General features: G+C 45.5%; 1 protein-coding gene across 3 annotated transcripts in view; it reads right to left on the minus strand.

Annotated features, from left to right (window-relative positions):
* Positions 1-15,208, minus strand: part of STK32B (serine/threonine kinase 32B) — a 336,677-nt gene that overhangs the window by 108,160 nt on the left and 213,309 nt on the right. For all 3 annotated transcript variants that reach the window (XM_058546713.1, XM_058546711.1, XM_058546712.1), the window contains one exon: positions 13,673-13,846. In XM_058546713.1, coding sequence (XP_058402696.1) covers positions 13,673-13,846 — 174 coding nt within the window. The remainder of the gene's footprint in view (positions 1-13,672; positions 13,847-15,208) is intronic.

Here is a 15,208-nt window from a genome sequence, read left to right on the forward strand (position 1 = left end):
CATCAGCTTGCTTTTGAAGATCTTCTGTAAAACAGCCTCTAGTTTACTGGATCCTTTTAGAGATCTGTTTTCTGCTTTCATATTCAGCTCCCACATTTCATTCCAGTTCCTTTGAAGTTGAGTTGAGATTCAGGTCCTTACTTCTAAAATTTATTATCTAACATAAACACTCTCCACCAAATTGCAGGAGCAATTTATACCCAGGAGATGGGACAATTCCCTTAAAGGAATAAATTGGATTCTCTTGTATCTCACTTTTCTATCATCACAAAGCCATAAATTCTCAAAATGCTGGCCCATAACAGGAGGGAAACCAAGCTCTGTGCCTAGAAATAATGAAGTTACTCCTGAAATTGAACTGGCATTTCCATCCTAAATGACCCTTCTGCATGTCTTCAATTTTTTTTCCATCTAAAATTTCTTTCTCATTGCTGTAACCCCAGTAATGAAGAAGGACTGCTGGACCGTTTCCTCTCTACTCTGATGGGAACTGCCAGTTTACTTTGGCACAGTGGAGGCAGAGGAGGGTTGGGAGGATATTTAGGATATAAAAATAGGTCATATCAGTTTCATCCTATGTTTATTAATTATAATTATTTTATTATGGATTTCCCTGAAGGCTCAATGTATGTTAGGCAGGCATTGTGCTATGAGTTCTATGTGGATTATTTCATTCCATTCTCACATAAGCCCATTTTAAAGATGACAAGACTGAGACATGATGAGATGAACTTTTCTGAGCTCTCTTTAAATGAGAGCTCATTTAAAAGAGCTGCTTTAAATGGTGGTGTTAGGATTCCAGCTCAGGCAGTGCAACCTAAAGCTCATGTTTGATAGACAAGAGACAGGATAGAGCTAAGTCCAGGTGCAAAGTGCCAAAATTCAGGGGGATGTTAAAGTGATTTCTATAGTTCTGTTTTCTAAGATACTTTTCTCCCCTAATTGTGTAGTTTTCAACAAGAATCTAGAAAAAAATATGTAGGGAGAACATGAGATAACTTTAATCAGTTTTAAAAGTACACTAATGTCTATAGAAAAAATAATAAACAGTATATTTGAATATACATCTGATTATTAATGCAGAAAAAATAAAACATTACTATTCTAAAAAATATAAACTAACAAAAAGTAAAGTTCCTGTTTGATGAACACCCTCCCTTTAGGGAGAAAGTTATTTATGCTTTGATTTTCTTTATTAAAAAGACAACATGTTCACTAAAGAAAATTTCAGAATTGAAGAAAGGGAAGGGAAATAACATGTACTCTCCCTTCAGCCCCAGTGTATCCAGAAACTTCTTCTGAGTCTTTTTTGTTTAACAAGCAGACTTTTCTTTACATAGACTTGCAATTTTATAAGCTATAATTTTCTCTCAAGATCATAAAGACAACCCCTTTTAATATTGCAGGGTTTTCATAGTAAGCGTTATACAGATGGGTGTCAAGTCTCTTAAAAGGAGGTATCCAGTTTACTAAGCCGATTTCTTTCCTTTAGGTTATTTCAAAATTATTGGTTGTCATAAGCAATGCCGTAATAAATATCCTCACGCTTAGAACTTTTTATGCAGGCCAGACTAAAGCCTTACCATACATTCCAAGAAGTGAAATCAGTGGGTCAACGTGTATGATTATTTAAAAAGTACTTGATTCTTATTGCTAAGTATCCTTCCAAAAGAACTGTAACAGTTTCTACCGCCACCAGCAAATATACATTCTGACTGCCCGGAGAATATTTTTCTAGAATGCTTTGTCTTAAGAAATGCCCCCTTTCCTCGAAAAGCAAAGCCCAACCTAGATGTCATCATCTCCCCAAAACCTGGCCTGTCCTTGAAGCCAAGTTTTATCCCGGCTCCTCTGTGTCCCGTAGCACTTCGCACACACTCTGACCAAGCACTTCCGGTACCAGCCGAGATGGTCACGACTCGTCTATGTCCCTAGGCCAACTGTGAGCCCAGCGGCAGGCACACAGTAGGTGCTCAATGCATACTTAGGAAGCGTCTCGGTTTTGAAGAAAGGGACCACGTATTTATGTGTCAGGATTTCTACTGCGCTGTCTGGCACACAGTGAGAGCCAATTAAATGCTTACTAACTGAATGGATGTGAACCTGAGATCTGGTTCACTCCACAGCCTGCCAGGGCAGAAAGAACTCACTACCTGGGCAAATCCTTTCAATTCCTTGGGCCTCAATCATTCATTTAAGGCATAAATATTTACAAACACCTACTATGTGCCGGGACCTATAATAGGCAACCAGGAAATCAATAATTCTGAAAGCATCTTCTGAAAGAGCTCACAGTTTGGAGGTCTCCTATGCACAATAGGCAGAGGGAATTCCTCACTGAAGCGTGACGACAGCTCACGTGGACGCCTGAGGGAGGGACCACCCAGCTCTCCTTGGAGCAGTCCAGAGTCCTTACACAGGAGCAGCCTTAGATTATAGTGGGTTACACTGGGGCCCCCCAAATATATGTCCAAGTCCCCCCAAATATATGTCCAGTGTCTGTGAATGTGACCTTATTTGGAAACAAATCTTTGGAGATACAATTAAGTATCTCAAGAGGACATCATCCTGGGTTTCAGGCGGGCCCTAAGTCCAGTGACTGGTATCCTTATCAGAGAAAGGAGAGGAGGATTTGAGACGTGGAGATGCAGGGACGAGAAGGTCATGTGAGGACGGAGGCAGAGATTGGAGTTATGCTGCTACAAGCCAAGGAACACCAGGAGCCACCAGAAGATGCTACCAGAAGACAAGGATCCTCCCCAGAACCTTCAGAGAGCACATGGCCCTGCTGATACCCTGGTTTCAGACTTCCGGTCTCAGAACTATGAGAGGATACATTGCTATTATTTTAAACCACCGTTTGTGGTACTTGGTTGCAGTAATGACAGGAAACACATGTAATGATGTAGAAAACTCTCAACACCAACGCCCTACATCCCTCCTTGCCTCACTTCTCCTCAGACCACTCGTCTGAGAGGCCAAACTCCAGGGTATAGTTGGGGCATCTTTTCTTGTGGACCGGGTCTCACTGGCTGGCGACAGGTGAGTGCAGAGGCACGGCTCCTCCCACTTATCCGTTCCCTGCAGCCACAGACACAGCCGTCCTGAGGCCCCGCCTGCTGTCTCCTCCCTGATCTACCTTCTCCCACACCACAGCCCTGCCCAGGGGTGTGAGTCTGCTCAGCACTTGCCACGGGTCCAGCCGTCCCTACTGCCTGCCTCTCTCTGCGGCTCCTCCTGGGCACTCTGGATGGGATACAGCCACCCGCCTCCGCTTTGAAGGTGCTGAGTCCTAAACTGCTTAGCAGGACAATGCTCCATGGCATCTGGCCCTGCTCCTAGAAAGGCCTTTACTGAGGTTTGGGGCCCAAGCCCAGCTATAAATAAAGTGGTCCTCAGGTTTTCTCTAGGATTGCATTCCTCGGGGAAGCTGTGAGTTTGCACAGGTTTGGGGCAGGATCCACGTATGATATCCCCCAACGTGGTGATTCTCAACCAGGGGCACTGCTGCCCTACAGCGCACATCTGACGATGTCTGGAGACATTTTCGATTGTCACAACTTGGCGGAGAGGGAGAGGGAGTGCTCCAGGCATCTAGTGGGTAGAGGCCAGGGACGCAGCTACATGTCGCACAGTGCACAGGACAGCCCCCACCACAAAGAGTTATTTGGTCCAAAATGTCAACAGTGTTGAGGTTGAGAAACCCGACCTTACAGCCTTCAGAATCCCATCGCGAGTTCTGACAGATGGGAAAAAGTTAACCAGGTGCATAGGGAAAGTGAAACCTTTTCCTAAAGGGAGATAATCATGCAAAGGAAGAACAGAGGGGGAAGATAGCATGAATTTAGGAGAAAAGCAAGGATTCTGGGGCAAGTGGACTACAACAGTCTGTGGGTGGAACCAGAGGACGAGAATGCAGGAGACGAGGCTGGAGAGATGGGCGTGAGTCAGGCTTATATGTAAGGCCCTCAAATATAATAATAATAATAATAACAATGTAACCTTTGTCTCAGAAGCTCAGTTTATTGAACACTTACTAGGTACTAAGTTTAAACATGTAACAAACATTATTTCAGTTTGTTCTTTCAACATGGCTGTGAAGTAGAGTATTAGATTCCTGTGGCTGCTGTAACAAATTACCACAAACTTAGTGGTGTAAATCGACAAAATTTATCTTGCAGTTCTGGTGGTCAGAAGCCCAAAAGAAAGCCAAGGTGTTGGCAGGGCTGCATTCCTTCTGGAGGCTCTTGGGGAGAATCTGTTTCCTTCCTTTTTCTAGCTTCTAGAGTCCACTTGTGTTTCTTGGCCCATGGCCCCTTCCCCCATCATCAAGCTCAGAAATGGTGGGTTGAGGGTTGAGTCCTTCTCACACTGCATCCCTCTGACCTCTCCTTGCGCCCGCCCTCCACTTTTAAAGAGCCTTGTGACTACGTGGGCCACCTGCATAACCCAGGACAATCTCCCCATCTCAAGGACGGCCGAAGAGCACCCTTCATCCACCTGCATCTTTAATTCCCCTTTGCCATGTAACATAATTTATTCACAGGGTCCACCTATTGGGATGTGGGCATTTTTGGTGGGGGGCATTTTTCTGTATTTTTTTTTTTTTTACAGAAAATAAACCAGAGCTTCAGAGCAATTAGATGATGTGCTTGAGCTCAGAGCGTGGAAGTCAGGCTCTGTCTTAGCTGAGTTCACTGTGCTTTCCTGCTCTCTCTCCCTGAGACAAATGAGCCGCACCTGGTGAACAATTTCTGTGGTGCCCCACACTCTACCTGTGGGAGGAGATCACTCCTCTTGTTAATGGAGAAGCAAACTCAAGTCAGAGAGGTGATGGTCTCACCCGCGGTCTTCTGCAGCTGGAACACCACGTGAGAACTCTCAGAACCTCTCCTTCCAGCAGCCAGTGGTGGCCCAGGACCCTGCCCACGCACAGGGGGTGCCCCTGACCCCTCACCCTCCCGTCGATACAGAGTCTGGGTTTCTCCTCTTCACGGTCTCCTTCTCTATGGCCCACCACCTTGAGGCCGTAGGTCAGAGGTCTGATTTGTTGTTTACAAATTCCACTGCTCATCAGATGGTACCCAACCTGCGAGCCAGAGAGGGCAGGCCACTGCCCAAGACCCAGCTAAAGTCACTAAAGCCACCAGTTAGGAAAATCGGGACTCTTCCCTTCTTTCACTTACACTGCCATACATGAGTGACAAGCCTTTGCCAAAGAGGACATGGCATTAGCATTAGCAGCCTGGCCTATTTCACCACTGGGCATGAGCCCTAGCCCTACAGCTTAGGCACATTTGATTTCCCAGTCAACTGGTATTGACCAAGGAAAACCATCACCCCAAGCTCACTCTGCAAGCAGTTTCCTGGGAAAGACACATAGACAATTTTGCCAAATTACCAGGAGTTAAGACAGTTTATCTTTCCAGAATTCGGGAGGCACAAACGTAAGGGAGTGAGTCTATTTACAAAAAAAAAAAAAAAAAAAAATTAAAAACCATGAACACAAGCCCTCCAAACTAAGGACATAAATGCTGTCCCCATCAGTCCATGCAGCCCAGACTGGAGACTGGTGCTGCCTCCACAAGATAACAAGAAACTTGTCTGGGAATGCCAAGGGCTGCACGAGGGAGGAGGTTGAATATCGTCACTTAAAATATAGTTTTGTTTGTACACACAAGCTCAAGAAAAAGAATTTCACTTTTCCGTGAGTTAGTCACATGACCTTTTCCTCACGAAAGCTTGGGGAGTGGACAGATTCTACGTGTAAGCATGATTGGAGAACTTGACTCCCACAAACTATCAGTATAGAGACAGTGAGAGCCTGGGGACTTGGGGCGGCCACTTTCTGTCTGCTCCCAGGCAGGTTATTTCTCTCCACGCGACCCAGTGGTCTCACCTGTAAAATGCGGCAGAGAACAGGACCCACCTCAGCTGTTGAGATTAGGTGAGGCCGCCCTGCAAAGCACGTAAAACAGAGCCCGGCACAGGCAGAGAGCTTGGCGAATGTTGACCGCCACCCCGGGTGCACCGTCTTACAGACAAGTTGATTTTGTCTCCTAACTTCCACTTACATGCTCCAAATACGGGGCCCACCCACTGCCGTTCAATTCTGGCTGCACATCAACACGACGCAAGCGCAGCGCCTCGCCTGCCCTGGTCTGTCCTCCAATTCTCACCTCGTTCTCGCCCACACACACAAAGCGTCGAAGATCTCGTGCACGTGTGTGCGCTTTTTACACGTTAACATTTTACAATTAACTTGTCCACAGGGAACAAGAATGGTGAATTTAAAGAGGAAGTTTGAAGCATGTGCTTTAAACCAGTGAAAATGCAAAACAGTGGGAGCGTTGTCACTTATTTCCCACTTCCGCTCTTCTGAATCTTTTGAAGTTTGTATCACGGACACATCATCTATTAAAATGTAAGATCTGGACTTAACTCTGTACTCCATAGGAAAAAAAAAAAGTAAAGAGGATTAACTTTATTTTCTCAGTGTATTCAGTAAAGTGACAAAAGTGATAAACTTTATAAAAATTAGCGTTTGTATACTTATCTTTTAGACAATTTGCAGAGAAACGGCAAGTGCCTGAAAGCTTGCTCTGCTGCAGAGAGAATGCTAGTTTAACTAAAGAAAGATGCCTGCTGGTATTTCAGGATTAAACTATTATTGTTCCTAAAGATAAAAAGGACAAAAAAAAGATTTCTGACAAAGGTCACCAAAAAAAAAACCGCCTCAAGTAAAATTTATAATTAGCTTTAATAATAAGGAGGGTTTCACAAAAATTTGACTCATTAGCGAATACTTTCTCAAGGTTGAATACTTTCAATCAACACCTCCAAGGCAAAGCCGTCCCTCTGGGACTATATGTCTGGGACGGGAAGACTGTGAGTCTGATGAAGTGAGGGATCATCGGGACAAAAACCCTTGAGACTGTGAATTAATCTACACGGGAGGCCAATTCAGGGCCGGAAGGGAATTAAAGTGCACTGTAGGTCATCAGACTTCACAGAGATTTTCCCAAGGGAGGGAAAGACACTGCCCTCGGGGGTTCGGGCATTCTCAGATCACAATTTTGTAGAAGTAACTTGATAATTTGAAGTAATTTGATAGAAAAGAAGTTTGAAAATGTTGCACCAAACCCACTTTGATTAGCATGTAGATCACTACTCTGTTCAAAACAGTGGACAAATGGTTGCCGTCTGTAGGCTCGTATTTATGTGACTGGATTGGATCCACACAAGCAAGACAGAGGAGAGAATTACCTGAGCCGTGGGCTCTCTTCAAATCAGCTCACTTTCCCCAAATTGAGAGATGTAATGCAACAGCATCTGCCATTGACTAAGGAGACTCCGAGAAGCCTGTATTTTTCATTTCATTTATTTTTTGATGAAAGATAGTTTAAAGCATCACTTTATGTATGAAAAGAACCATGACTACATAATGGAGTGGAATGTAAAACTTGGGGAAATTTTTAACAACAAACATGAGATTTCAAAGGAATTTCATGCCGTGGCAGGCTACTTTGGGCCCCACCAGAAACTTTTAAGCATCTGGCTCCTCAGATATCAAGGGATATTCGGGCAGAAAAGCTATAGGAAGCAGTGCAAGGCTATGGATATTGACTTATAGAACGTGTACTTGTATTTTCAAGTAATATCAAGTAAGGCCTGTCTCTCTTTCCTTTACTCATGATTTCTTCATTGATTCAGTAAATAGTTATGGAGCACTTACTCTGTGCAAGGCAGTGTGTCAGGTGCTGGAGATATGAAGATGAGCCAGGTAGAAAAGATGCCTGCCCTCAGGGAACGCACAGACAGGCAGCTCTATTCTCTGGCTGCCTAGAAACGGTAATAAATGACTCAGTCACCACCAACTGGGGTTACATGCCAGGAAGGACGTAGGCAAAGTGCTCTGGGAGAGAACAGGTAGGGAATGGTGTGGGAACCCAGCTTAGATCAAAGGTGGTCAGAGATGCCCCATGGAGAAGGGGTTCTTGTCCCCGCTCTGTCTCTGTCTGTGGGTAAGCTGGACGGGATATTAATTTGGCAAGGAAATAACCTTAGCTTTCCTTTTGTGTCTGGGAAGGCAGCAAGGTGTGGCAGAGAGAGCCTTTGATGACAAGTCAACACTCCAACTTAAAGCCCCAATTCCACCGCTCACTAGCGGGGTGACCTCGGGCCAGGGGCTTAACCACAGAAGCCCCCGTTGCTCCAAGCACACCGTTGGGATAGAGCCTTCCTTGGGGGTGGCTGCGACGAGTCTATGAGATCCATATGTGCTTATTTTTATGCTTATATGTGCAGGCACAGTCGCTCATCCAAGCACTTTGTAACCAGTTTAGTGCAATCTGAACAATAAAGGAACCAGTATAGCTGGGTGGTTATCAGCCCAGGATCTGGGGTCAGAGTGTCTTGGTTTGAAGTCTGGTTTCACAACCTGCCAGCTGTGTGCCAGGGGGCAAGTCACCCAATTTCTTTGCAAAATGGGGATAATTACAGTTCCTAGCTCATTTTAGTGCTGTGAGATGATATTTGTGTGTGTGTTTGTATATGTATATACACACATGTGCATAGATATGCATACATATATGTAAATACACTCGTGTATGTATAGATGTATATATATAGTTTAAAGTAGTGCCGACACAATCAACTTGATTCACTGTCATTGTTGGTATTCATTTGATTTTGCATGACTCGTCCCTTCTGGATACTGAGCCTGGTAGCCCTGCCCTGGCTGAAGAACCCTCTTGGAAGGAGCTTTCAGGGCCTTCAGAAGGGTCGTTCTTGATTACCAACTGGACCACCACGTCACTCCCAAGCTTCAACCTATCAACAAATGACACCAGCACAGTCCTCAGGACGTGCTCTCTGCCTACCCGGCCAGTGCAGGCTCTGCCCGCCCAGGCCTCTCAAGTCCAGCCCTTCTGCCCAGTGCCTCCCACATTCCTCTTTCCTGGGCTAATTCCTACCTGTCCTGCAAATCACAGACACACGTCCCAGAGGAAGCCTTCCCGGCCTCCTCCGTGCCCCACCTCCCCTTCAGTCTGGGCTGGGTGCCCTCCTCTGAGCTTCCGTGGCCACTGGGTGGCGCCCAGTAGTGGGTCCTCATCAGGACTGCAATAATTCGGCTCCTCCAACAGTTGCCTCTTCCATCCAGGAGAGTTGGTCGGGTGTGGGCGCAGTGCCCTATCATCACTTTCTTCCCAGGGGCTGGCACACCACTTGGCCCTAAGAGTTGTTGAAAGAATGAAGGGCCAACTCAAATGCTCTAAAAAGTAAGTCTTCTAATTGCTGTAAAACAATGATTCATTTTGAAGCCACAGTGATATTTCCCTGCTTGGGCATTTTCAAACTCACTGGGTTATACTCTGAAATACCTTTTATTCTCTACAGATCTACAACACCATCCTCAAAGGATGGAGATTTGTCACCACTGAGAATGTAACAAAGATTAAATATGTGGTTTCGGAGTCAATTCGCCCAGACGAAGGAAAGAGGAATGAGGCACCTAAAAGACGCCAGGCACAGTTAAATCCTTTATGAACCTTTTCTCACGAAATTTGCCTAATAGCCCAGTGACATGGGTGTCATCAGGACCATTTTACAGATGAGGAAACTGAGGTCCAAAATTTAAGTAGTTGGAGTTAAGCAACTTGCCCAAATCCACCAAGATGAAAGATAAAAATTCTTGGCAATCCAACCCAGGCTTGCATTTGTGGAATGATCCCATCACTTTCAAGTGTGGCCACTTTCAAAGAAGCAACATCCATCTCTCTGTATAAAATACGGCATCAAATGTCTAGCACATACACAATGGGGGATTTATAAATTCAGCTGCTGAATTAACGGAAAACATTGCACAGCATTATCCTATATCCCTGTGCACAGTGTGTACAGACACGCATAATTTCAAGTCTGTACACATACACATTGAAAAAGGGATTTATTGAACCATATGGAGGAAAAAAAAGACTGACTCAAATCTCTGCCAAGCCTATCATTTTAGAAATGGTAATTCCATTTACTTAGTGGACTTTTAAAAATTTCCCGAAATTGTTGGATAGCTCCTTTTCTCCAAGGCAGATCTGGTGTCTGAGGGCAGATGACCCCACACAGAGCGACTTAACAACATTTGCTGAAATATAACGAAATGGTCCCAGCCGCCATGCTCTGATGTGACACTTCAATTTTCTGCCTGGTCTATCCCTGGCTCTGCTCTGGGAAGTTGGCATCCCTCTCACCAACGTCCACACGACTCAGTGTCCGGCGGAAGGTAGGTAAATAGATCATCTATGGCACACCGGTGCAGGAGTGGCTGTGATCATTCATGAACGACACTTGTATAACAGACTGGTAAAGAGCTCGCTCCTTTCCGTACCTACAAAGAAGCCCAGCCCACAGAGGCTACTCTGGCCTGGAGTGACCTTCCTTAACAAATAGAGCACAGCCCTCACAAGCAGATCCCGGAGCCGGAAGGCCTGCGTGCAAAAGCTAGTGAACCACCGAGAGAATGAACGATGGGCCCTCAGGAAATACTCTGTGCATCACAGGGAGCAATCCCGGTACTACGAGACTACTACTACTGCTACTATTACTATTACTACTACTACTATTACTATTATTACTACTGCTACTGCTGCTATTACTACCACTACTACTACTGCTACTACTATTGCTGCTACCATTATTACTGCTGCTACTATTACCACTACTACTACCACTATTACTACTGCTGCTGCTATTACTACCACTAATACTACCTCTACTACTGCTGCTACTATTACTGCTATTGCTACCGCTACTACTATTACTAGTACTACCAAGCTGCTACCCTTCTTTCTTATTCTCCTCCTCCTCCCCTTCTTTTTCCTCTTCTCTCCCCTCCCCCTCCCCCTTTAACCTCTTTTTCGTTTTGTCGTGTTTGCTATTATTTGTATCAAAATTATACATGCAAATAATTCAAGCAATAGTTTTGCCAGCTGTGTTACAAGACAGTAACAATCCCTATCACTGTCTCCCCCATTTCTCCCTCTCCATCCGTTCATCTCTTTCAGGATAGAATTTTGGTACTTAACTCCTTATCTCTAAATGATACACGTATGTGACCCCTCCTTGACCTTTCAGCTTCAGGCTATCTCTGCTAGCTCCCACTATGGAAGATGAGTATTGAGCAGTCTTTCCTCCCCTGGCCCCCAGGAGATACGCTCATCCTTCTCATCCCCCATCTCCTCAATGGAGTGTTACTGTATTTTTGGTTAGATCAATTTTCAGGGTTTAGGTGGTTATGATTAAGGATGCTATACAGAGAGGATTCATGAAGTAAACGGTACTGTGCACAGGCCATGTCCTGTACAGCACTTGCATTCCTTGGAGTTAATAATTGTCTTTTATTTATTGAGGTTTTTTTCTGAACTTTTCATCTATTCAACTTCAGACTTCTTATCAACTAAATAAAGCTCCTCTCAAGGCAGCCAGACGCATCAGGAATTCCATTAGCTCACTCCTCCTGCAGAAGTCCTCCCGGGGTCCCCTGGTCCCCTCTGATCAGAGCTGGTCATGGTCCACACCCTCGGCACATGACACCCCTGAGCCCCCGTCCCCATCTCCCGGAGGTTTCCCAGGCCTCTCTCCTCCCCTGGAGCTCCAGCTTTCTGTATTCTGTTTCTTCCTCCTTCTTCATTTATCCTTTCATTTTAGTGGAGTCCATCTCATTCTCTAATGGCTGCTTGAGAAAAGGTGTATGAGAGGTGCATTATTTGAGATCCTGAACTTGTGAAGACGTACACTCTCACACTTGATAGATTGGCATGTCTCCACTGCCTTCTAGTGTTTGATAAATCCAAAACTCCTCTGACTCCTCAGCCTTTATGACCCTCGTTCTTCTGTGGAGGCTCATCGGATCTGAGGTCTGCTTTGATGTCCGTCTGTTTCTGGTCATCGCACTGCAGCCTTGGCAGCCCTTTCAATCTGGAAACGCATGTATTTCAAGTCCAGGAGATTTTCTTTAATTATTTCATTGATGATTTCTTCCCCTATGCTTTCTCTCTTCTCTCTCTCTCTCTCTCTGATGCTGAAATGACTGTACTGGTCCTCTAATTTTCTTATGTTTTCTCTCGTATTTTCTATTTGTCTTTTTATTCCACTGTATGAGGGATATCCTCAACTTTACCTTTCAACACATCTTTTGAGTTTTTAATTTCTACTTTCATATTTTTAAATAAGAGCTCTGATGTTTGTTCTCTGAATTTTAAGTAAATACAGTAATTCTTATTTTACAATTGCAAAACTCTTTTTATCCCTCTGAAAATACTGATCGTAGTTATTGACAGTTTCTTCTCCTTGCTGAGTCTCTGTTTATTCCAAGCTTTTTTTCTTTTTCCATTTGATTTTTTGGATCTCAATGTTCATGTGAGAAGATTCCCTGGATGTCTGATAAACTTCGGTTGTCACTAACCTAGTTGGGATCTTACAGCAAATGAGTGGGGCTTGTTGGCTGTGAACTACACTCCAAGGCGTCATGGGGAACATCTGTCGTCACAATCTATCTCTTTCCTCTTGGTTCAGTCACATCTCCATTAAAATCATTCAAGCTTCCAGCCTGGAGGATGAAAGCCTGGAGACACCACTCTCTGAGCCCGGCTGGAATGGGGGGAGGCTGTTATTTCAGCATCTGGTATGGATATGTCTAGTCAGACTTGCTATTTCCAGTACAGTATCTCAAATCAAGGAGGCTTGATGTCCTTCCATCCAGACACCCTCTCTTTTATTCTCTTTAGGGACAAACCTTCAGTATTTGGCTTGGGCGAGGAAGAGGTAGTCATCCAGTTATTCAGAATGGGTGAGCAGGTCTGGGGTTCTCAATGCTTCTTAAAAAGCTTTCAAACACTTCATTTTATTTTAGCCTTTTTCACCCCCACTCCCCTTCCATAGATGCTGATTACTGTCAATTCCTGAGCCTTTGCGGGATTCTTTAATGCCTGTCAGTCCTTGGTTCTTCCCAGTGACAACTTAAAATCCAGTTCCTGGTATCCTAAGTCATTTGGTACCTAAGTTTACATCTTCTTTCCAATCCGCCCAATGTTTCGCTATAGTCTTCTCTTTAGGTTTCCCCATCCTTGTGGATTTATCATGTTTCAAACATTCCTTACTGTCAATTTATGGGGGCTTTAGAAGGGAGAAAATGTAGGAGCCCAGAGCCAGCACTGAAGCTTCCCAAGAGGAAGAAATCCACCGTGGTGCACAGCATGGATTTCAGTGCACGGAAAGGAAGACAGTAGAATCCTTCACACTCCCAACTAATGCCACTGTGACCTTTCCAACCCGAGAGAAGACGGACAGAACAGTCCAGCCTCCGAATGACAAACTGGAACAGAGAAGCAAGGGGCAACCACCAGCCCCATCTCTAAGCAGTGGGGTACCAAGAGAGTGGGGTACAAACAGTGGGAGTGCTCCACTTCAGGTGCAGGTAACAAGGGAGTAGGCTGTCTGTGGAGAATGGAAGAGCAATAATAAAGTTGTTCTGCTGTTTATTACCTCCGTGCACTGCCACTTCTAAAGAACCTCAGTGAACATACTCTCCCTCTGCTGCAGACTGCTCCTTTCCCACCTACCGCCCCCCGCGCCCCGCAGGCACTGTCCTTAGGTATCCCTCCAGCGGCCTGGTTACCTGTGGAGGATGTGGTACCTCTGCAGATACTCCAGGGCCAGGGCCAGCTCACAGATGTAGAGCTTCACCGTCGCCTCCGTGAAGCGCACGTTCTGCTGCAGGTGGTAGCGCAGGTCCCCTCCCAGGAGCAGGTCCACCACCATGAACATGTCCTCCTCGTCCTGGAAGGAGTACCTAGGAGCACAGAGGGACAGAGAAGGTTAGGCATGGAGATGACTCCAACATGCCAAGACCAACGCCCCCATTTTACAGAAGAGCAAACTGAGGCTCAGACAGAGGCACTAATGTTGCCTAGGCCACAGTGCACTATTGCCAGAGCTCTAGTCTCCAGGCTCTGGCAGACAAATGGGCATTTTAACCAACACTAGGCTCCAACCTATTACTTAGTTTTTAGTAGATGCTTTAATTAGATGTTTTTCAGGACTTGTAGAAGCCAGCCTCCAAAGATGTGTCCCTCTCCCCAGCAATTCCTCCATTCCCCACAACATGTCACTCCACACACGGAGCTTCTTTCTGCATCTCTTGAACGCAGTGATGCTCTGGCAATCCAAGCTCAGGACTTCAGGGAATTGGCAGTTTCTAGTTAAACTGCCTCTCAGAACCTGGCCAGAGCCCAGGCTCCATGGAGAGGCCAGGAGAAGGAAGACCAAGGTGCTCTAGTCAACAGCCCCAGCTGAGCAACCAGTGACAGCCAGCTCCCTGGCAGCCGTGGGAGCGAGCCACCTTGGACATCTGCATATTCCACTGCAGCCCTGGCTGACAGCACACGGAGCAGGAGAACTGCCCCGCTGAGCCCAGTCAAGTCACACAACATGAGATAACAAAATGGTTGGGTTTTAAGCCACTAAGTTTTGGAGTGGTGGGGTTTTGTGGCCTTTTCCCCCCACAATACAGAACAGACACAGTACTGAATTTATTTTTTAAAAAATGCATTTAGGCTTCCTGAGCACTGAATCTCCATTATATAGACTCTGAGAATGGTGTTAAACAGTTGTAAGTAGAATCACAACATCATAAAATGTTGTCACATTCAATATAGAATCGGGGAGTATAATAAAGGAACCATGAGATACAATTACAGAATGACAGAATGTTGTCACAGAAGCTCAGCCCTGTGTCTCAGATCCTCAAATATTAGGCCTGGGTCAGCCAGGCCATTCCCCTCATTTGGAGAGGAAGAGGAAGAGGAAACTGAGGCCCAGAGGAAAGAGGACACTCAGTGAGCCAATGTCAGGGTGGGGACAAGGACCCAGGTCCCCGACTCTCCCCAGCACTCTTACAACTACATAAGGAGGGATGCTGCTATAACACGCACACACTGTTTCTGTAACCTGGGCATGCAGCCCTGGGGAGGGAACCTGATGCATGATTCCATCACAGGAGAGGTGACAGAGCCACGTGCTTACAGAACGGGGAATTCCAGGGCTGGAAGGAACTTTAAGTGCCATCCAGTCCCACCAGCCCCGTATTACAGAGATTGGGATCCTCCCAGATGTCACAGTTCTTCTTGTATATCTCACCCGCTGGTTACACATG

The sequence above is a fragment of the Diceros bicornis genome, chromosome 8 (assembly GCF_020826845.1).
Source record: "Diceros bicornis minor isolate mBicDic1 chromosome 8, mDicBic1.mat.cur, whole genome shotgun sequence".
Classification (NCBI taxonomy): domain Eukaryota; kingdom Metazoa; phylum Chordata; class Mammalia; order Perissodactyla; family Rhinocerotidae; genus Diceros; species Diceros bicornis.